At 64.8% G+C, this 22,487-nt stretch overlaps 2 protein-coding genes and 1 long non-coding RNA gene across 7 annotated transcripts; 2 read left to right on the top strand and 1 right to left on the bottom strand.

Moving 5' to 3' along the window:
* Positions 1-1,329: 1,329 nt before the first annotated feature.
* On the top strand, positions 1,330-2,320 carry LOC114105867 (uncharacterized). Its single transcript, XR_003585108.2, has 3 exons — positions 1,330-1,416; positions 1,941-1,993; positions 2,255-2,320. It is a non-coding gene; the product is annotated as an uncharacterized lncRNA (long non-coding RNA).
* Positions 2,321-4,300: 1,980 nt separating this feature from the next.
* Positions 4,301-12,053, top strand: Creb3l3 (cAMP responsive element binding protein 3 like 3). The gene is made up of 9 exons (XM_071605595.1): positions 4,301-4,477; positions 4,672-4,963; positions 5,689-5,792; positions 7,611-7,742; positions 8,430-8,536; positions 10,705-10,773; positions 11,191-11,275; positions 11,421-11,514; positions 11,652-12,053. Exons 1-9 carry the CDS (start codon positions 4,301-4,303, stop codon positions 11,963-11,965), a joined length of 1,374 nt encoding a protein of 457 aa, XP_071461696.1. The 3' UTR covers positions 11,966-12,053.
* Positions 12,054-12,727: 674 nt separating this feature from the next.
* Positions 12,728-20,384, bottom strand: Sirt6 (sirtuin 6). Of its 5 annotated transcripts, none has more exons than XM_071603872.1 (9): positions 20,270-20,384; positions 19,411-19,538; positions 18,222-18,404; positions 15,742-15,888; positions 15,508-15,567; positions 13,987-14,082; positions 13,840-13,920; positions 13,597-13,720; positions 12,728-13,526 (listed from the first exon to the last, which is right to left on the bottom strand). In XM_071603872.1, the coding sequence occupies exons 1-9, from the start codon at positions 20,333-20,335 to the stop codon at positions 13,209-13,211; spliced, it is 1,203 nt and encodes a 400-aa protein (XP_071459973.1). In that variant the 5' UTR covers positions 20,336-20,384; the 3' UTR covers positions 12,728-13,208. The 5 variants fall into 5 exon arrangements, with proteins under 5 accessions (XP_071459973.1, XP_071459987.1, XP_071459974.1 ...); XM_071603886.1 differs by lacking the exon at positions 20,270-20,384 and adding an exon at positions 20,110-20,126; XM_071603873.1 differs by lacking the exon at positions 13,987-14,082.
* Positions 20,385-22,487: the final 2,103 nt, after the last annotated feature.

Below are 22,487 nucleotides of genomic sequence, written 5' to 3'. Positions count from 1 at the left end.
GAGGCTGGCTTTGAACTCCCGAGCCTCCTGCCTCAGCCTCTGCAGCCGCTGGGACAGAGGCGTGGCCACGGCACCTGGCTCAACTTTTAGTTTGAATTAATCAAAATGAAATAACATTGAAAATCCAGTTCACAGTTCCATGTCCCTCCTCCAGCTATTCAAGAGTCACCTGTGGCCTGTGATCCTGTTCTGAAAGGGTGGCTCCAAGCAAGGCACCGGGGCAAGTAATCCCCGCCACTCAGGAGGCTGAGGCAGGGGGATCACGAGTTCAAAGCCAGCCTCAGCAACTTAGTGAGGCCCTAAGCAACTCAGCGAGACCCTGTCTCTAATAAAATATGTAAAAGGGCTGGGCACGTGGCACAAGCCAGTTATCCCAGGGGCCTGGGAGGCTGAGGCAGGAGGCTCATGATTTTAAAGCCAGCCTCAGCAAAATCGAGGCCCTAAGCAACTCAGTGAGGCCCTGTCTCTAAATAAATATAGAATAGGGCTGGGGATGGGGCTCAGTGGCCAAGTGCCCCTGAGTCCCATCCCTGGTACCCCCCAAAGGAAAAAAAAAGCCAGAAAGTGTGGGTCCACTGTCTTAAGGCCGACGCCAGCAAGACCTGCCCAGGAAGGCTGAGAACCCGGTGTGCTGCTCTTCTGGTTTTTGCAGCTCAGGGCTGGACCAGGGCCCGGAGCCTGCTGCGCAAGGCCACCACGGAGCCCCGCCCCAGCCCAGAGTTAATTCTTGGGTTTTGCAAACCACGTGGCAGATACAGCTGGAAAGCAGCTACAGACGTGCACAGCGAGGGCGGGGCCGGGTGCCAATAAAGCTTTATTTATAAACGCAAATGAGGGCAGGGTCCGATAGGGAGGGGGGGCTGAGGCGCGGAAAGAGCACAGACGTGGAGCTGAATGAAATTTCAACGAGTGTCCGTGACCCTCACCCAGGTCCCTGTGCCTGGAGCAGGGCAGACACTGCAGCGGTCCCTTGGGTGGCTGCCTGCCACCGAATAAAGACACTCCCCGGAGCCGGTGGCCGTGCGGGCGCAGTCTGTCTCCGGGGCTGGGCATTGAACCCGCGTCCAGCGCTGAGCTGCGCCTCGTCCTTTCTGTTTTCTGAGACAGAGTCCTGCTGAGGCGTCTGCTCCCTGCCACCCCTGTCCTCCCCCTGGTGACCCCTGCTCTTCTCTGTTCTTGGTCACCACTTTTCAGCGACACAAACGAGCAGGAACGTGTCCTGTTGGTCTTTCTGTCCCTGGATTCTGTCACTTAACGTAATGTCCTCCAGGTCCCCTGTGTTGCTTGACTGACGGGATGTCACTCATTTTTCTGGCTGATGCCGCCTCCTGCGCACTGACCACACCTCGGCTGTCACTCGTGGAGCATTTTGGTTGATTCGACGGCAAGATGAAGGCGAAGTCCCCTGCAGCAGAGGTCTGCGGTGGCACCTGTGGCCCCGGGAGGCAGGGGCGGGAGGACGGCGGGGCCCAGGCGGCCAGGGCAGGAGGGAAGCCCGCCCGAAACAGAAGCTGAGAGACAGAGACCCAACCTCCCCCAACCTCCCCCAAAGACATGGGGGAGGGCCTGGGCCTGGGCCGCCCCACACAGCCCGCTGCACAGCCTGCCGGCCGGCTGGCTCCTGGGCCCTGGCCCCTGTGCCCTGCCGGCCAGCGAGCTCTCCAGGGAGCTTCTGGTTGGGGACCTTCTGTCCACTGGCCTCGCTTCAAAGCACGGAGGGTGTCTTTTGGATGCAGGGGACGCACACTTCCTCCCCAGCCCCTGCTGCCCGAGGCCCACTGACCGCGCGCTCCGGGAGCCTCCTGGTGCGGCGCTCTGCCCCCGTGGGGCTGCTGGACGGGGCTGCCGCACCCTGAGCCACTCCCCAGCCCTGGGTATCCTAAGACAGGGTCTCACTGAGTCGCTGAGGCCGGCGCTGAATTCCCATCCTCCTGCCTCAGCCTCCAGAGTCGCCGGAATGACCGTGTGGCCACTGCCGCCAGCTCGGGTGCTGGTGAGTCCCTTCCCTGAGGCCAGCAGAGAGTCAACAGCTGTTTTTAAAATCGTGAACGACGGTTGTCCTCGGGGAGGGAGAGGTGACGTCTGTCCCCATGAAGGTCGGGTGGCCAAGGCCTGGCCTTCCTCCCCGTGGGTTCCCACCGGAGGGAGGAGGAAGCGACTCACCCAAGGGCACTGTGTTCCCTGGAGTCATAAACGGGTGACAGAGGCGGCGGAGTCCAGAAGCCACCTGTCACCTGCTTCTCCCCCACTGCAGGTGCCCTCACCCAAGCGCTGGGCGAACATGGCCACGGGAACTCCCCAGGGCAAACCAACCACCCCTCAAGAGCCGCCGCGGAGGGGAGAGACAGGAGACCTGAGGCCAGGTCGAGGCCACCGCAGGCAGCCGGGGGGCGGGCTGTCACAGGCCCCGGCACCGCGCACCCTGCGGGTCCTTCTCTGGTGGGCGTCCTTGGCACTGCAGGGCGCTGAGCAGCACTCCTGGCCTCCACCCGGGCCTGGACACCCCAGGAGCCACACCACGGTGTCCCCAGGCAGCACCAGGGTTCCCTGGGGGCGACTTGTATAATACAAGTTATTGTCGGGGAGAAGCACCTCACCCTCCTCCCAGGAGGGAATGACCACTGGCCCATCAGGGAGCAAAGCAGGTGTGAGGTCTCGTGAGCAAGGACACTGCTGTCCACCTGGCACCCAGCCTCGTGCCCTGCGCCCAGAAGCCGGATTTTGTCATCCATTCACCTGTTTCCAACAGCTCCCTGCTGTGTTCGCTCCAAACCAAACTCCTTCCCGCAGCCGTGGCCCCTGCAAGACCTGCCTGTCCCCTCCCTGACTCCCTCCTCCTCACTCCAAGCACCAGCCTCATCCCGCCCCAGGGCCTTTGCTCGAGCTGTTCCTTCAGCCTGGCTCTGCCTCAGGCTCCAGGGCTCTCCTCTGGGGGGTTTTCCGGCCCTGCAGTGGCCCTGGCCGCATGTCTGCCCTCCTTCACCTGGTACTCGTCTGCGTCCACATCTAGCTTCTTCTTTACTGCTAGAGCCTAAAGCAGTGGCTGGCACACAGTAGGTGCTTAACAAGTAACAACCGACTGAGCACCTACTATGTGCTAGGTCCTTTCTGAGACACTGGGGACTCAGCACTGAGCAAGAAATTCTACCCTGGTCCCTAAGGAGCCAACATCCTAGGGAAGAGGGACAAGGGAAGACAAAAAAACAAATACAATTTAAACTAGTTGGAGTCTAGTAAAAGTGCCAACACGATAAAGAGGCGGGGACAGGACTCCTCTCTACTGGGGGCAAAGATGACTGTCAGTGGACTGAGCTGATTCATAAACAATGAACACGGGCAGCTATGCCGACAGATGACCACAGAACAGGGAGGAGGGCACAGGAGGGGAGTTCAGGCAGCGGGCCGAGCAAAGGCCCTGAGGCAGGAAGTTTAGCTCGATCAATGTTGACTAATGAACCACAGATGATTCTAGAAGGACTTCACCGCAGGGATTTGACAGTGGGGGGCAAGGAGCCGGCCGTCCCAGCTGGACTTCGAGGCTGGGCAGGAGGTTGGCAGCTCAGATGAGGGAAGGGCGCTCCCAGGAAAGGAACCGGCTTTGTTCCGACCTGGGGACAGGACTCTCCCAGGGACCGTGAGCTATCCGGTCCCAACGTCCGGTGACTGAAGAAAAGAGTCCCTCAAAGTAGGAAAAAGGTCACGGCGCGGCCCAGACACCCAGGACTTCGGCCTTTGCCCACTGCGGGCTGGAAAGCACACAACGAGATAACGGTCCGCGTCCCGCCCGCAGCCCGCGCCCCACTGGCCCTGGACCCTGTCCGTCTGTCCTGGCCGCCAATCAACGCCGGGGGCTGGGCGAGCGCCGCGGGACCTATTTCAGCATCTCTTGGGGGTGGTGACAGGGCACAGCCAGGAGCCACCGGGTGGGTGGGCCTCGGGCTGGCAAGGTGAGTGGTGGCTGCGGGCCCCACCGCTGCGGCGGCCACTCTGCAGACGCTTCCCGGCCGTCCAGTACCGCGGCCCGCCGCTGCCCGGGCTGCAGGGCGGATGGGGAGACCCAGGCCGCGCCGCCCGCTGCTGGACCCGCCTTTCCCGGGTCCCTGCGGCCTCAGGGCCTCGCGGGGCGGGTCCTTCCGACAGGCGCCCGGGCCCCGCCAGTGGCTGTCACCTGGGGTCCCCGCGGCCGCCGTCAGGTTCAGGGGCCCAGCCCGGGGCTGAGCTGGGGGGGTGCCCCAGGGGCTGGCAACCTCACGCCGTCCCTCCGCCCCAGATGGCTTCCCCCGCCTGTGCCGTGGGCCCCATGGACAGCCTGGAGCTCCTGGACCTCCTGTTTGACCGGCAGGACGGCGTCCTGAGACACGTGGAGCTGGCCGAGCGCTGGGGCCTCGCGGGCCAGGTCAGCAGCGCCCCGCAGCCCCCGCCCAGCCCCCAGCTCCGCTCCCACCAAGCCCGTGACACAGCAGCCGCCTGCGCACAGGTGCGGGGCGAGGCTCAGAGAGGGCAGGAACCCATCCAGGGTCGCTCAGCAATTTGGAACTAAGGCCACACTCACGCCTAGGGCCTGGGCCTCCCTCCCTGGGTGTTTCCGGTCACCCCGGTTCAGGAGCGTCCCCCCCCACCCCCTGGCTCAGCGCGGACCCCAACTCCCGCCCCTCCCTCTTCCTCGGGCAGGTGCTGCCGGGCTCCGACTCCGATGACTTCCTGAGCGCCATCCTGGGCCCTGGAGACTCGGATCCCAGCTCCCCGATCTGGTCCCCCGCGGACAGTGACAGCGGCATCTCGGAAGACCTCCCCTCTGACCCTCAGGACACCCCTCCACGCAGCGGACTGGCCACCACCCCGGCCAGCTGCCACCCCAATGAGCCCGGCTCGGGGCCCTGCCCCTCCTACCTCCCTGGGCCCCCCTGCCCCGCCAGGCCCTCGGGCCCCCAAGTGCTGGAGGCCTCCGTGGCCATAGACCTGGGTGAGTGGCAGGGGCCCGCCCGCTGCCTTCCCTGCTCCTGGGCCCCAGAGGGGTGCTGCTGGGGCCACACGTGAAGATGGCTCCGGGCAGTCCAGGTCCTGGGCCTGCCTCAGGGAGCTGGGGACATCCTGGCTGCAGAAGGCCTTATCAGATGGTCCCCAGCAGATCAACAATGGTTCACTCCAGGGACACTGATGCCCTGGGGGCCAGGCAGAGGACCCCCTGGAGACAGGTGTCCGCTGGGCTTCCCTCTGTCCTTGGTCTTGCTCTTATGGGTCTGAGAGGTGAAGTCACCCGAGGCCACCAGCTCCACCCTGGGATCAGAGCCAGGGGCTGGTTGGGGCAGCTGCCTACTGTACGCGGCACCAGGAGGGACGGTGGCGTGCAGGGGCCAGCCTCACCCCTGTCCTGCGGGGAGACAAGGTTCTGCCGGCTGCCCCTGGACCCATCCTGGACAGTGAGAGCCACTGTGCCCTGAGTGGCAGCGGGTCCCCGACAATGTCCTGTGTCTTCTTTGTGCCTTGGTACACCCAGGTGTGCTGGGGGGGGGTCCGTCCCACAGAGGGGAGACCGCTGTCCCCCAGCCAGGCCCGGGGTCCCAAGCTCTGCCAAGTGCCCGAGCCTGTTGAGGCTGCTCACGGAGACCGGGGAGGCCGGTAGGGCTGGGCGCTGCTGAGGTGTCCCTCTGAGGCCCTCCCTGTCCCTGTCCCCTCCTGCCCCATCAGACGTGTGGAGCACAGGGGGCCTCTATGCCGAGGAGCAGGCGGACACGCCCTCCCGCTTCAACCTCACCGTGAAAGACCTCCTCCTGTCGGGCAGCGGGGACCTGGTGAGCTTCCATCCCATGCCTGGGACAGTGGGGAAGGCGGGAGGGGACCCCACACCCAGCCCCGGGCGTCCAGCCCAGGATGGCAGGGCTGGGCCACTGTGTGCACATGCAGAACGGGGAGAGCAAGAGGCTGGAGTCTGCTGCCACGCGCCCGCCCGGGGCCAGGCACCTTCCAAACGCCATGAATCATCGTCCTTCAATCCGCAGGGGCCCCGAAGACGGGCTTTTATTATCCAAATCCCCCATTTAAGGAAATGGGCACAGAAGTCCCTAGCTCACTCCAAGCCACCCAGCGCCACAGGCTGTCCTGGCGCTGGCCTTGGTCCCGTTGTGCTCACTGCACACTGGTGGGGGCCATCTGTCCTGCCCAGGGCTTCTCACCCCTGTAAGACAGACCCCCCCATTTTACAGATGAGAAGGTCAAGGCTCAGAGAGGTTAAGCTGTGAACCTAAAGTCACACAGAAACCAAGTGGCAGAGTCAGGTTTGAAATCCCTTTTGTCTGCTGCCAAAGGTCATCCTGACTGTCTCCCGGGAGGGCCAGGGTGCCTCCGGCGACTGGAGACACTCAGTGAGCACTGGCCACCTGTGTGCTTGAGTCCAGGTCTCCTGGTCAGGGTGAGGCGACGCACTGCAGGGAGCTCACGGGGTGTCCCTGCAGGCCCAGGGGGTCCTCCTGGAGGTGGTGGTGTTGCAGCAGTCCCCGAAGGGTCAGCAGGGAGAAGGACTGGTTTGGGAAGGATCGTCCCCGCCCTCGTGCTGGCAGTGGACCCTGGGGCTGGGGCATGCTAGGCAGGCGCTCCACCCCGAGCGCTCCCCAGCCCGGTCTGTCTTATTTTGAGACAGGGTCTTGTTAAGTTATTCGGGCCGGCCTCCAACTTGGAATCCTCCTGCCTCAGCCTCCTGAGTAGCTAGGACAACAGGAATCTGTCACCTCACTTGGTGACTGGCTTTTATAAATGCGTCATTTTTCATGTACTTTTTCTGTGTCCACAGTCTTGGGGTCCTGGGGACCTTGTTCCTGTTTTTTCAGATGAAAGTAGACGCAGGCTGGGAGCCTGGCCGGGCTCACGGTGGCCAGGGTGCTAGCCGTGGAGTTTGGACCCAGCCTGGACCAGGACTGTCCCGGGAGCAGTGATTCATGGGGAGGAAGCAGCAGGAAGGGGAAGGGGGACAGCAGGCAGTGTCCCCAGCCAAGTGTCAGGCAGAAGGGACAAAGTCCAGACTGCTGGGAGGGACTCTTCCGCGGCCCCTCGGAGGGGGAAGAGCTGCCAGCTCACCTCCCAGGAGGCCCCGAAACCCAGGCCTCTCAGCCAAGATGCTGTGGGCAGGGCCGGGCGGGCGGAGTACCTTCCAGGACTGAGGTCCTCCGTCCTCCATCCTGAGTCTCCCATTCCACACGGGGCGGGTTGAGGCCAGCCTCCTGCCTCAGCCTCCTGAGCCGCTGGGATGACAGGCGTGCGCCACTGCGCCTGGCTAAACTGAGTCATTTTTGGGGAACAGGGTAGGCAAGTGCACCCACACAGCCTGGGCTCTCAGGACGGACGGTGTGGCGTGAAGGGAGGTGGCCACCCCTCCCCTGGGTGCCGCGCTCCGCTCCCCGCAGGCTCCCCCCCTCCCCTCCCCTGCCCCTCCTCCAGGTTTAAGCACATGCCACACGCGGTGCCGTCTGCCCTTCATGTTGTTCCTGGGCACCCGTCACATGGTCACTGGTGTGGGGCTGGAGGACCCCGTCCTCTTCCTCTGCAGGTGTCCCCTGGCTGCTCCAGAGGCCGCCCGCCTCCCACCTCCAGTGCAATTCCTGTTTTTTTTCCCGCAGCAGCAGCAGCACCTGGCAGCCTCTCTGCGACCTGGCAACGGGCACTGTCAGGAGCTGGTGCTGACGGAGGAGGAGAAGAAGCTGCTGGCCAAGGAGGGCATCACCCTGCCCACCCAGCTGCCCCTCACCAAGGTGGGAGGGACACCCGCTCCCCTCTTTCCGAGTCCCACAGTAGACCACAGCACTAGAGGGTCAGGACGGTGGGTCGCCAGCCGAATTCCACCCTGAAAACCCACTCACGGCAGGTGATGCTGTCCCCAGTGGTGACCAGCAGGCTGGCTGGGGGCTAAAAGCCCTCCTTTGTCCCCCGTCCCATCGTGGCTTGTCATGGCCTCTCCGAGGTCAGAGCTTACACCCGGGTGCCCTGCAGGCCAGCCGCCCTGCACACAGGCTTTGGTGGAACCCCCTGATTTCACCAGCCTCTCCCCGGGAGCTGGCGCTTTCTGACGGGGACATTTCCCCAAAGAGCGTCACTCCGCGGCCCTGTTCCCAGATCCCGCGGGCAGCCACGAAGGCTGAGCGCCTGCCTGGTCAGGCCCTGCGGATGGTCCCACTCCGAGTCCCCATTTCCCTTAACTGGGGCGGGCTCCGAGACAGGTGCGGTTTCCCCGGGGGACACCAGGCTGCGCGGTCGGGGCGTCACTTGCTGGATTCTTGGGGTTGGGGCGTCCTGCGGAGGACGGAGCCTCCCGGCCCACTGCAAGAATGAGGGCGGCAGGCTGGCCTCCACCCACCAGAGCCCGCCCCGGGGGTCTGAAAGAGTCCGGAGAGCAGAGGAGACCGCCCAGACGGCTCAGCCTCTCCCCTTTCCCTCTGCAGTACGAGGAGAGAGTCTTGAAGAAAATCCGCCGGAAAATCCGCAACAAACAATCAGCTCAAGAAAGCAGGAAGAAGAAGAAGGAGTACATCGATGGTCTTGAAACTCGGTAACGCGGGGCGGGGTTGGACCTCGCACTCGGGGAAACTGAGGCTCAGAGAGAGGGACACCAGGTGCCGAGGGTCACAAGTGCTAGGCCCTGACAAAATCAGCGTCGTTTCCCCTCGAGAAAGAGTGTTCCCTACGAGGACTCAAGGATCCCCGGAGATGGCTTGGGCCAGGGTCCTGGGGTCCCTGTGCCCTGAGGACATGAAGCTCCTCTCCGCCGGCGCTGGAGAATGGTGCTGCTTCTGAGAGCACTGGCCGCGGGAGGCAGAGGGGGACCGCGCTGTCCCCAGGGAGGCCCGGGCTGGCCCCTCGCCCCTCGGAAGGCGCTGAGGGTCCGCAGGGGCCAAGCTCTTCGTCCTTTGATACAAACAGCAAAGGCGGCCCCCTTTCCAGGCCCACAGTGGCCTTGTTGGATGCTGCGGGTCTGTTTGGGTTTTCCGTTTCCTCGAGTCGGTTTCCACGTCCTGGGTCCTGGGAAGTCCTCGTGGCACACGGAACTGTCCCTACTCTCTGCTGTTTCAGGCTCTGACGTCCGGGTCTGTCATCATGTCCTCTGAATTCTTCATGTTGTCTACTTGTGCCTTCTTTTACTTTTTGATCAATCTTCCCAGAATTTTGTCTGTTTTATTCTTCTTATCAAATGAGTGTTATGGAAATAATTCCTAACCATGGTTCCCATCAAATAATAAATTTCTGTCTTTTCTTCCCAACTAATTATACATATATATATATGAAATTTGGCACTGGGGAGTAACCCAGGGGCAGGTGATTTACCACTGAGTCACATCCCCAGAGCTTTTTAAAAAATATTTTATTTTTTAGTTACAGTTGGACACAACACCTTTATTTCACTTAGTTGTTTTTATACGGTGCTGAGGATCAAACCCAGGGCCTCGTGCTACCGCTGAGCCACAACCCCAGGCCCTCCCCAGCCCTTTTGGTTTTTTTTGTTTTGAGACAGGGTCTCACTAAGTTGCTTAGAGCCTAAATTGCTGATGCTCGCCTTGAATTTGCAATCCTCCTCCCTCAGACTCTGAGTCACTGGGACTACAGGCATGCACCACCGTGCCTGGCCATAGCCTCTAGTTTTTGAGGGACTTATTCTGTTGTTCTCTGACTATTGTTTAAATGTGCCTGCTCAGCTCTGGGGTTGGATCAGGGCTATGCATTTCCCTCTCAGCACTGCATTAGCTGCATCCCACTTTGAGGGGGTGTGTGGACCAAGGGTCTCACACATGCTGGGCAAGCATTCCTCCCCTGACGTGCACCCCCAGCTCTTTAAAACTTTGAGACAGGGTCACACTGAGTTGCCCAGGCTGGCCTCAAACTTGGGAACCTCTTGCCCAGCCTCCTGAGTGGCCAGGACGACAGGTGCGCATCACCAGGCCTGGTTTAAAGGAGCACTTTTCACTGGGGGAATTCATTCCTTTCCAGTTGCTATGTTGGGCCTACTTTCTGCAAAGGGACTGTGGATCCTTATGCACTACCCTGCAGAACAGCACACGACCCATCTGCTACCTGTGGGGAAAACAAGCCGATGGTCCAAGAGTCTCTGGCCTCAAGAGGAGGACTTTCCCTTAGGAGCCCGTGTTCCCGCTCCCCATTCCCAGTGCTGGGTGGACCCCTGCCCTGGGGTGGAGACGGCCGCGGCCCACCTCATGCTCATTCTCAGCCCAGTGGGACACTTCAAGTCTGCACCCGAGTGTTCTGACTTAAGGCCACTGATGCTAACGGGGAACATGGGTGCCAGCCGCACCCAGGCCAAGATGGGGGCTTGCCTCTGCCCTCTTCCCTGCTTCCCCCCGTGGTGCTGGGGTGGAAGGTGGGCCCTCGTGCTCAGCACCTGCCTGCCGCCCAGCCTGGAGGGGCTGCAGGTCGCGGAGGGCCAGGGCTTCAGCTGGGGTCTCCAACTCTGACTGAGTCTGGCACCCAGCCCTGGGGCTCGGCCGTGGTGGAAGCCCACCCCACGGGGACCCGGAAACCGACAGACCTGGGCTCCCGTCCTGGCCCTGCACAGGTGCCCAGGCGTGTGCTGTGGTCCCCAGCTACCAGGGGACTGAGGCAGGAGGCCTTTGCTCTCTGGCTTGGGGCCTCCCAGGGAAACATCAGTGGGGACAGTTGGCGACAGGCAAATTCTGCAAGTCACCAGGTCATTCACTGTTCCTTCAGGATGTCGGCCTGCACTGCCCAGAACCAGGAGCTGCAGAGGAAAGTCCTGCAGCTGGAGAAGCAGAACCTGTGAGTCCACGTCTGGGGTTGTGGGGGCGCAGGAAGTGGGGAGGGTGCCACGGGGCAGGGAATGAGCCCCAGCTCGGTGGGGGCCATCTGTGCAAAGGCCCTGGGGCAGAGGAGGTGGGGGAAGGAGGCGAGGCAGGCTGGGAAGGGCCCCCTGGGCCACAGAGAGGACTTGGGCTTTGGCTTCGTAGTGGCCAAGCACCCCCTGGCCGGGTCTGAGCCTGAACGCAGGACAGGGGCAGGAGAGCCGCGGGGGCCACAGCAGGGCGGGGTGGCCTTCTCGTGAGCCATGATGGAGGCGGGCGGGAGCAGTGGGACCCTGAGGGAGGGTGGAACCCAGACTTGGGTGAGGCTGGGGCCTGGGGAATGGGCAGGAGCAGGGCCAGGCCCCGCAGGCTCAGCGGCCCCTGTCCCTCCGAGGTCCCTGCTGGAGCAGCTCAAGAGGCTGCAGGCCATGGTGGTCCAATCCACCACCAAGTCTGTGCACACGGGCACCTGCACCGCGGTGAGTCCTCTCCCCTGCCCGCGGGCGGGGCAGGCAGGTCCCCGGGGAGGGGTCTGCAGGAAGTGATGGCCAGCACAGCGCGGGGGTCCCGGCCTGGCCTCCCTCCCTGTGGAGGGGACGCAGGTGACCGCCCCCTCTCCGGCAGGTCCTGCTGCTGTCCTTCGCCCTCATCGTCCTCCCCTCCATCAGCCCTTTCGCCAACAAGGCCGAAAGCCCAGGGGACTTCGCTCCCGTGCGAGGTGAGTGCCTGCCCCCCACCTCTTCCTGGTGCACCTGGACCCTGGGAGACCTGTGCCCCAGCGTCCCGAGGCCGGGGAGAGGGCCACAGGACTCTGCCCCCTGCGGCGTCCCTCCTGAGTCCCCGAACTCTGCTCAGTCTTCTCCAGGACGCTGAACAACGATGCCTCGTCCCGGGTGGCCCCGGACGACGATCTGGCCTCCAAGGCCCCAGGCCCCTGGCCGGACGCTGCTGTGCCCCACAAAGGGCCCCCGGGCGGCCTTTGGACGGACTGGGGCTTCCTGGACATGCTGGCTCTGGGCGGGTCAGCAAAGGAGCTGGACAACTCGACCCTGGTTCTGGGCAACTCGACCGAGGAGCTGGGCCCGGCCACCCTGCTGGACTGGGTGGCACCTGAGCCGGTGCTCAGCACAGGACGCGCGGGGCTGGAGGCGGCGGGGGAGGAGCTGTGAGATCCCCAGTGTGCCCCCGAGTCCCTGCCCAGGCCACCTGGGGGTGCCCAAGTGGACGGCAGGCCCTGGTGGACACGCTCAGACCCAGAGCTCACTGCAGGGACAGACGGGAGCTGGCCTGGGTGTGGCCGCAGCGCCCCAGGCCCAGGGCTGGCCGCTGGCTGCGACCTGCGCCTGGGTGCCCCTCGGCCTCCCTGCTCACTGGGCGGAGGAAGCTGTCCAGCCTCAGGGACCCTGGACTTCTGAGTGGCCGCAACCCGCCACCACCCTTTTCTAAGACTGCGTGACCGTTAATAAAGTATTTTGACAGAACTCGGCTGGGGGCGCTCAGGGGACCTGGGGGGTGGAGTGCGGCCCCCCGCCCGGCAGCTTCAGCACCTTGGAGAAGGGCAAGGGCCGGGCGGGGTCCCTGGAGCCCAGAAGTGGGACCTGGGGACCGGGACCTCTCTGCCGAGGGGCTGCGCTACGCACCACACGGGGCTCATTTTAAGATGAGAAAACCAGGTCGAGGTCACAGGCGGGGAGCGGGGACAACCCCACCCACCCCACCCCCGCGGGCTGCGCAGGGGCCAGGACCCACCAGGCGGGGCCTCTCTCCTCCAGGGACACCCCACTGGGGGCAGGGGGCAATCAATCCAATAAAGGGCGTAACCAGGGCCCGGGGCTGCAGAGCGCCCCCCAGCCCCAGGATGGCGGGTGGGGAGGGGGTGAAGCCCTCCCCTGTCCCCAGGGTGCTGACCAAGGGACTGCAAGGCGCCCAGCTGCGAGGAGTCTGTCTTTATTGCGTTGAAGACTTGGGGAGGCCCGGGACCCTCTCCCCGCAGCCCTGCCCTCAGCGGGGGGAGGGGGGGGTCCGGCTCCCCGTGGGGGTCCCTGAAGGTGGCCTTGGGAGGCAGATCAAGAGCTGACGGGGAGGGAGTGTGCGGAGTCCCCAGAGGAGCCCAGGGCCCAGGGCGCTCCCCCTTAGGCTGGAAACTGGGGAGGAGGGCGTCTGCCACCCGCTCCCGGAAGTCCTGAGTCGGAGGCTGGCCGTGGCGGGCAGCAGGCCTGGGTGGCACTGCGGGCCGGGCTCTTCCTGGGCTCCCCAGAGGCCCAAGAGCCAACCAGACAGTGGAGGCCCACCGCCCTGGGCCTGGAGTCCTGCTCTCAGCTCCCTGAGGTCCCCGGGGACAGGGACAAGTAACAGTGAGACCGTAAGAAAGAGGAGTCCATGGTTTCCGTGAGAGCCCGGCCCAGCGCCTGGTCAGCTGGGTGCCGCCTCGGCCTTCACCCTCTTGGGAGGCCGGCGGGGGGCAGGGCTGTCTGGCGGCTCCCTCTTGGGGCTGGGGGGCTTGCAGCCATTGTGCTGGGCCCGGGGCTCCACGCTGGGCTCCTGCCCGGGGTCGCTGGGGGGCTCCTCCTTGGGCTCCAGCTTGGGAGCCGGAGGGCGCGGCAGGGGTGGCAGGGCCCGGTCCAGCACGCGGGGCCCGTCCCAGGCGGGGATCTCCAGCCCCAGGAGCTTCATGAGCCGGGTCATGACCTGGTCCACGTAGCCGTGGATGCGCAGGTCAGCATGGCGGTCCTGCAGGGCGAGCAGGGTCAGGCGGGGCAGAGGCCCAGGGGCCCTGGGCAGGGGTGGGCTCGGCACCTACGTGCTTGGTGGGCTGGAGGTTCACGATGACCAGCCGGCCTCCCCGGCGCTTGGTGGCCAGTGGCAGGTTCCCACTGGGCCGGATTTGCAGGGAGGTGCCCAGGGTGATGGACAGGTCGGCGGTCCTGGGGTCAGGAGCACAGGCTCAGTCCAGCCCCGCCCAGCCCCCTGCCGCCCAGGAGTCCAGCTGCCCGAGTCCCTGCCCGCCCCGTCCCCACCCTCACCCCGGGCACAGCGGTCCCACCTGCTGGCCTCGTCGGCTCGAGCCAGGTCCCGGTCGGGCAGGGCATCTTCCCAGTCCAGGATGGTGTCTCTCAGCTCCCCCCTGTGGGCAGTGGAGGGTCAGCGGGCCCCGTGGCCCCGGGGCTGGGGGGTGGGGAGGGCCACTCACCTGCAGGCCCGCAGCCCTCTTGCCTTGGCCATGCTGCAGAGCCGGCCGGTGGCCTTGAGGCCCATGGTGCCCACCACGGTGTCCCGGACATACTGCCTGCGCCAGGAGGAAGGAGGCAGGACAGGGGTCTCGCGGGCCGCCCTGAAGCCCCCGGCAGCGCTGGGCTTTCTCCGAGAAGCTCTCGGGGAAGGGGGTCCCTGAACCAGGACCCGAGCAGGAGGCATCCGCAGGCGGGAGGGGACCAGGAGAGGCCCAGTGGCCAGCGCTCGCCTGGCACGAGAAGCCAGGCCCTGGGTCCTTCCCCGCGCAGAGCCACGCCAGAGACCAAGGCTCTGCAACTCGGGAAGGGACGCTGCGGCCTGGGGCCCGGGCACCCCGAGTCAGGGCACTGGATGGAGGTCTGCAGCCAGCAACCTGGAAGGTCAGCGGCCAGAGTGGGGGTCACTCCCTGTGGTGGGCTGGACTGTGTCACCCAAAAGGACACGCTGAAGCTTAAGCCCAGTGACCCAGAGGGTGACCCTGTCTGAAAGCGGGGTCACTGTGGGTGTGGTCAGTTGAGACAAGGTCCTACCAGAGGAGGGGACGGCTGGTCCTCCAAGAAGGGAGAAGACACACAGGAGACAGCCATGTGACCTTGACCACGCAGGCTGCGGCGGGGCCACGGGAGGAGCCCCGGAGCAGGGAAAGTGGCCCAGCAGCCTCCAGTGACAGCAGCCCCAGGAAGTAGGCCACCAGGCCTCCCCGGAGGGCCGCGCCCAGGCCTCCCACGCCCCTGGGTCTCCGGGAGCATCAGACTGGACTCCCAGGGCCCCGGCAGCTGGGTCACTGTCACCAGCCCTCCCACCAGCCAGAGCAGCCTTCCCCCACCTGCTGTCATGCACAGCCAGCCTGTCCCCCCCAATGACACACACAGCCAGCCTGTCCCCCCCGACACCCACAGCCAGCCTGTCCCCCCCAATGACACGCACAGCCAGCCTGTCCCCCCACCAATGACACCCACAGCCAGCCTGTCCCCCCCTGACACCCACAGCCAGCCTGTCCCCCCACCAATGACACCCACAGCCAGCCTGTCCCCCCATGACAGGCACAGCCAGCCTGTCCCCCCATGACAGGCACAGCCAGCCTGTCCCCCCCACCAATGACACACACAGCCACCCTGTCCCCCTGTGACAGGCACAGCCAGCCTGTCCCCCCACCAAAGACACGCACAGCCAGCCTGTCCCCCCAATGACACACACAGCCAGCCTGTCCCCCCCAATGACACGCACAGCCAGCCTGTCCCCCCCAATGACACGCACAGCCAGCCTGTCCCCCCCAATGACACGCACAGCCAGCCTGTCCCCCCCAATGACACACACAGCCAGCCTGTCCCCCCCACCAATGACACACACAGCCACCCTGTCCCCCTGTGACAGGCACAGCCAGCCTGTCCCCCCCCACCTGCTGACACGCACAGCCAGCCTGTCCCCCCCACCGATGACACCCACAGCCAGCCTGTCCCCCCCCAGCCCTGCCACTCACGTCCTGCACTTGACACACTCTTCTACAAACATGTTCCCGTGCAGCTCAGCCAGCTTGTCCCTGTGCGAGAGGAAGGAAGAGGCCTGCTGGGGGGCTCCCTGGGTGCCTAGGCCCCGCATCCACAAGACCAAGCCACTCCCCCCACCTTCCGGCCCCCCACCCATGCGCTGTGCATCCCTGCACAGTGGCCCAACCTCTCTGTGCCTCTCTCACTCTCCTCACGGCTGACCCCACCTCTGCAGATGGGCAGCCATTCTCGACGTAACATGCCTGCCCCCTTCCAAAGTGTAGGAGGCTGCTGGGCCACCTGGTTGGAAGGACAGGGTTGGAATTCCAGCTGGCGATGAAAGAAATGTGGCATGCGTGGCCCCGGAGCACAGGCTTTGGGGCAGGGAGTGAGAACAAATCTGCTGAGCAACCCTGGGCCAGCCTCTTACCCTCTCTGTGCCTCAGTCCCTCTCTGTGGAATGAGACAGTGACATCCAAGTCTTTGGATGTCAAGGGTTCCCAACAAGAGGCGTGGCAGGTGCTTCCCTGTGGCTCCCCTGCCACCTCCCGGCGTCCCCGCTGCAGTGCCACCTCCACAGGGGAGCCCTGCTGACGGCCCCTTCACAGCCACAGCTTCCCAGCGCCCACTGTGTGTACTCCAGGATGGGGACCTCCTGACACAGGTCCAGGGACCCCACTTCTGCCCCACCGAAGCACAGACCCTGGACACAGGGAACAACTGCCATCTGTCTGGTCCATTCCATGTCCCGCACTAGAAGAGCGTGGCACGCAGTAGGAGCTCAATAAGTAAACACCCGAGCTGGGGCCAGCTTGTTCCTGCGTGTGAGGGCTGGCGCTGGGAGCCTGGGTGCAACTGTGTGCCCAAGAGGCCACCTGGCTGTCTCTGTACCCTGTCAAAGGCCCATCCCGCGTGCTCAGGTGTGGCAACCAGGCCTGACCTGCAGCAGCTCGGGCTCCGTCCACCCACAACCACGGGGTCCTGGGGCAAGGAGGGCACTCGGGTGTGGACCAAGTCTGGGCTGCAGCAGGGCTCAGGGGCAGCACCAGGACCTGGGCTCCACCAGCACCAGAAAGGAGGGCATCTTGAAACCCAGCAAGCGGCAAGCTCAGGACCCGCCCTGACACCCGGCACACCCGAGGGGAGTCATACCTGAGGGGAGTCACACCTGAGGGGAGTCACACCTGAGGGGGTCACACCTGAGGGGAGTCACACCTGAGGGGAGTCACACCTGAGGAGGTCACACCTGAGGAGAATCACTCCTGAGGTGTTACACCTGAAGGAGTCACACCTGAGGGGAGCAATACCTGAGGGAGTCACACCTGAGGGGAGCAACACCTGAGGGGGTTCACACCTGAGAGGAGTCTCACCTGAGGGGAGTCACGACTGAGGGGAGCAATGCCTGAGGGGGGTCACACCTGATGGGAGTCACACCTGAGGAGGTCACACCTGAGGGGAGTCACACCTGAGGGGAGTCACTCCTGAGTGGGTTACACCTGAAGGAGTCACACCTGAGGGGAGCAACACCTGAGGGAGTCACACCTAGGGGAGCAACACCTGAGGGGGTTCACACCTGAGAGGAGTCTCACCTGAGGAGAGTCACGACTGAGGGGAGCAATGCCTGGGGGGGGTCACACCTGAGGGGAGTCACACCTGAGGGAGTCACACTTGATGGGGTTCACACCTGAGAGGAGTCTCACCTAAGAGTCACGATTGAGGGGAGCAATGCCTGAGGGGGGTCACACCTGAGGGGAGTCACACCTGAGGGAGTCACACTTGATGGGGTTCACACCTGAGAGGAGTCTCACCTAAGAGTCACGATTGAGGGGAGCAATGCCTGAGGGGGGTCACACCTGAGGGGAGTCACACCTGAGGGAGTCACACCTGAGGGGAGTTTTGCCTGAGGGGAGTCACGACTGAGGGGAGCAATGCCTGAGGGGGGGTCACACCTGAGGGGAGTTACACCTGAGGGGGATCACACCTGGGGGGTTCGCACCTGAGAGGAGTCTCACCCAAGGGGAGTCAGGACTGATGGGAGCAATGCCTGAGGGGGTTCACACCTGAGGGGAGTCTCACCTGAGGGGAGTCACGACTGAGGTGAGCAATTCCTGAGGGGTGTCATACCTGAGGGAGTCACACCTGAGGAGGGTCACACCTGAGGGGAGCAATGCCTGAGGGGGAGCACACCTGAAGGAGTCACACCTGAGGGGGATCACACCTGAGGGGGATCACGCCTGAGGGGGGTCACACCTGAGGGAGTCACACCTGAGGGGAGTCACACATGAGGGGGATCATGCCTGAGGGAGTCACACCTTAGGGGAGTCACACCTGAGGGGGGTCACCCCTGAGGGGAGTCACACCTGAGGGGAGCAATACCTGAGGGGGGGTCACACCTGAGGGGGGTCACCCCTGAGGGGAGTCACACCTGAGGGAGCAATACCTGAGGGGGGGTCACACCTGAGGGGGGTCACACCTGAGGGGAGTCACACCTGAGGGAGTCACACCTGAGGGGAGTCTCGCCTGAGGGGAGCCACCCTGGGGACGCTCCACCTCCACCAGCCTGGCTGATCTGAGGGGCAGCTTCTCCCAGGGGGTGGAGAAAGACCTGGAAGCCCCGGGTCGGGGGGCGAGCAGAGCTGTGATGAGCCCCAGGAGCGGGGGACCCAGGGTGTGGTGCCCCAGGCCGGGGGCAGGCAGAGCCAGTCACCTGGGGAAGCCGGAGCGCACGTGCAGCCCGTCCACGTTCTGACTGACCAGGAAGCGGAGGAGGCCCACCCGCTCCAGCTGCACCAGCGCCATGTGCGTCTTCGTGGGCCGCGCGCTCTCAAAGGTGGTGTCGAACTGGGGGGTCAGGCCGCGCTCCTCCATGGTCCAGACGCCGCGGGGGCCCCTGGAGGTGCAGGGGGGAGGGTTTGGAGGAAACAGGCGAAGGCAGCAAAGGAGACAGAATTGGAGCCAATGAGACAAAGAATCAGAGGAAGGCAGAGCAGAGCAGACGGGAGAGAGCCAGAGGGAAGGACAGGGACAGACAGAGCAGGCAGGGACAGGAAGACAGGTCCAGAGCACGGAGCGCAGGCCGGTCAAGCTGACCCTGGCTACACTGGTGATGCTGGGGTCATAGCAGACCCCTGCCCTGCCCTCAAGGAGTTATGGGGGAGACACAGCTGGACTCTGGCCCTCCAGCCCTGCAGGTCACAGGGAGGGACCCAGAGCTGGCCTCACTGGGGACTGTGGGGGAGGAAGGCGGCCTCTCCACTCAGACAGAGGGGAAACACAGGCTGGCAGCTGCCCGAGGGAGGAAGGCGGGGGTCTGGGGGCCACAGCAGGGGAGCAGGGCAGTGGCTCAGGGCTGGGCCTGAGCCCAGGAGGGCACCCTGTGACCGTGACCTGTGACCGGTGACTGTGATAGGGGAGCCGGGCGGGCAGGGCTCAGGCCTCAGGACCTCAGCAGCCCTGGGACGCGGGTCCCTCTGGGAGGGTCTGGGCCTGGGGCCCAGGAGGCTCTTGGGAATGGCCACGGTCTGGCCAAGGTTGAACCCGCCCCCTTCCAGCAACAAGACCCCCGACTGGGGCAGCTGCTGGACTCGGGCAGTCTGGACAGCACCTGGCCCACCTGCCCAGAGGACCAGGAGATGGAGGCTCCCAAGGGCAAAGCCTGCCTGGCCCCGCGCTCCTGGCAGTGAGAGCAGACCTGACGTCCCTGTGGCCACAGGACCCCGTGTGACCAGCTGGCTGCCCCGCAGGTGCCGTGGACGGCGGCCACACTTCCCAGCACCCCTTGCAGCCAGGCGAGTTCAGGGCCAGGTTCTGACCCGGGGGGGGGGGGGGGGACAGCACAGCGGGCTGTGGTTCCAGGGACCCCCTGACCCCGGGTCCCTCGGCCGGGGGACACACACCTGAAGTCAGGGATGCCGGCGCCCGTGCTGATGCCCGCGCCCGTGTGGAACACCACGTGGGAGGCCCGCGACACCAGCAGCGCCAGCTGCCGCACCTTGCGCTCCAGCTCCTCCGGGGGGTCGAAGATCTGCGCAGCGACAGGCAGTCAAGTGAGTCCCCGGAGTCCCCGAGTGGCAGGGTCAGGCCTGTCCCGCCCGCCCGCCCGCCCGGGGGAGGGGCGGTGAGAGGTGGCTGGTCCTCAGCTCCGTCCTGCTCCCTGCTCCCCGGCCCCAGGTAACACCTGGTCACAGGGCGCGCGGTGCTGCCCGTGGTGCTGCCCGTGAGCCACCTGGGGGCAGCGGGCCCAAGGGCGGGCTCCCTGGAGTCCCCGCGGGGCTCCTGCTGCAGCCGCGGGCGAGCTGGACGGCCGCGGCCGGCGCCCGGGTGCAGGAGAGGGACCGGGGGCCCAGCTCGGAGCCCAGGCCCGTGCGCAGGGCAGCTTCCCCGCACTTGCCCTCCGGGGGCGCAGGGGTCTCGGCCACCGGCCATCTCGACCCCTCCCGCTCAGAACCCTTCCCAGTCCCCGGGATCAGGGGCCACGCCCCAGCCTGGCACGGAGTCCCGGTCCGGCTTGGTGGGTTACGCCCGCCTCCCACCGGGGCCCTGCCGTTGCTTTCGCTGGAATCACACCCCGCTCCTCTCCCATCAACCGGGCGGACCTTCCCCGACCCGGTCCCTCTCTCGGCCCCGCCCCCTCCTCCCTGGGAAGTCCCTCCCATTGTCTAGCCGGCGTGCCTCCTGAGATTCCCACAATGCCCCGCAACCGCCCGACCCCGCCACGCCCGCGGCGACGGCCTTCGGGAACCCCGCGGCGCTCACCTCGGGGAGGCCGCACTTGCCCTTATCCGCATACGGCGATAGCCCGGCCGCGTAATTCACCGACATCGTCGCCGCCCGGACGGAACAATAAAGTTTCCCTTGTTGAGGTTGCTTCCGCCGGAAATGGAGCCGGGAGGAGGGAGGAGCCGCGCGGCTGGCCGCGCCCCGCAGACGCAGGCGCCGCCAGTGACGCAGCAGGCGCCAGATTTAGTGCTGGAAAAGAGCCGCTGGTTGGCTTGCGCGGGCCCCGGGGGTGGGAATGCGCGGTGGCCCCGGCGGGGAGCCCCCCACATGAGTTCTCCAGTCACCCCCAAAGTGAGGGAGCACACTAGGGAACTTCATGAGGACAGTGCCATGGAAAGGGGACCCAGGACCCCAGTGCAAGGGAGGGTCTCGAAGCCACTGAGTGGTCTGAAGGCCATCCAGGCGGATGAGCTGCTCCAGCAGGGCAGGCCGTCGCTGCGCCTAGAGAAACTGCCCATGGCTTCGGGGCGGTGGCTTGAGGCCCCTGCCGTCCCTGCTGGAGCTAGGGAGTGCCAGAGAAGGAGGACGTCGCCCACCTTACCCGCGGGCTGGCTATGGGCACAACGTGGCCAGGCAATGGTGACACCTGCGATTAGATGTAATGGGTGCGCAGAGGGCACAGGGCCACGAGGGTGTCCAGCCTGGGACACCTGAAGGGCAGCCTGGAGGAGGGCTGTTGCAGCAAAGGTCTGGAGACCCAGCGCTGTCCGATAGAAGGAGGGTGACGCGAGGGTGGAAAGGGCTTCCTGGCAGCAGAGGCTGCAGGTGACAGGTGGGAGGAAGGGCAGAGCAGCTCCTTCCAGAAACCGATCAGTCCAGGGATGATGGAGAAGAGCCCCGTCCGCCAGCCTGTCTCCTCCCTCAGTACATCCCAGCCCCTTGGGGCGGCGGCGCGCTCAGAGCTGATCGGGTGTCAGAGCTGAGTAACTGCTGGAAGCTGCTGGTGCAAGCTCGTGGCCCAGCTGGAGGTGGGTAACCGGAGCCGCAGTGGGCTCAGAGGCCTGGCGCAGGGCACTGGAGCTGCAGGAGGTAGGAGAGGAGGCCTGGGCTAGAGGCTCCCGTAGGGCCCGCAGCTCCGTTGGAGGAGGGAGAGGCTGCCGCACCCCGCAGCACCCGCACACGCACGCACCCTCACAATGCGCGGCCTTCCCGCTGGCCGCTGGCCTTTACCTGGCTGGAGAGGCGCCACCTCGCCTGCCACCACCGCTTAGCACCCAGCTCCCTTGTCACCAGGTTCTCCCTGCTGACCATCATCTCTTTCAGGAAGCCGCTCCCTAAAATTAGAGGGCACTGCCCCCTCTCCCAGCCTGCAGATCCCCTCCTTCCCAGGCAAACTGTGGGCTTCTCTCCTGAGTGTCTCATTGCACCCACTTTGGGGTGGAATGCAGGAAAATGGGTGATGGGTGGTGGTGAGTGAATAGGCACATCGGTTGGTGCAGGGTGTCTAGGGGAGTGGATAGGTGGGTGGGGAGGTGGAGAGGGAAGAGATGGGGTGGGCAGGTGGGTGGCAGGTGGAGGTATTATGGGTGGGTGATGGTGGATGGGGGTGGGTGAAGCGTGACTGAGGGTGATGAAGAACCGTGACCAGATGAGTGAGCAGGACTGGTGGGTGGACGTGCAGGTGGGCGCCCAGCAGTAGGAGGACTTGGAGGAGCTGTGGGCAGGTGAGGGCCCGTCCCACCCCACTCCCTGCGCCTCCCTGGAGATCCTGCTAGGACAGGGGGAGCCCCTGGCACTGGCAACCCCCGAGCCATTCCTGCCCTGCCGCTTTAGCCATGTGTGCACAGGATGGACCAGGTGTGCACATGCGTGCACACAGCCATTGCCACAGACCCCTGATGTGGCAAGTTGCTGCTGTTCACCCAGAGAACAGACCGACATGAGGGGACTGGGAGGAGGTTCTCTGCAGAGGACCCTCCGCCGGGGCCAGTGCCCACGAAGGGGAAGGCAGAACCAGCCCTGAACCTCCCTCGCAGCAGAGCCAAGGCAGAGGGGACGAAGGCGCCACCTGGAGGGAGCGCGGCTACTTTCCAGAGTTAGAGCTCTGCCTAGAAGTGAGAGGCCAAGTTGATCAAAGCATGGGATTTTGGAACTGGGTGAAATGAAAGGAAGTCAATCTTGATAAGAGTGACCACACAGCCTGGAGACCAGCTCCATCTGCACCCGAAGACGTAGTACTGGTAGAGTGTATTCA

This window comes from Marmota flaviventris, chromosome 1, assembly GCF_047511675.1.
Source record: "Marmota flaviventris isolate mMarFla1 chromosome 1, mMarFla1.hap1, whole genome shotgun sequence".
In the NCBI taxonomy this organism is placed as follows: Eukaryota; Metazoa; Chordata; class Mammalia; order Rodentia; family Sciuridae; genus Marmota; species Marmota flaviventris.
The sequence above is the reverse complement of the archived record's forward strand: the minus strand, read 5'-3'. Positions and strand labels throughout refer to the sequence as shown.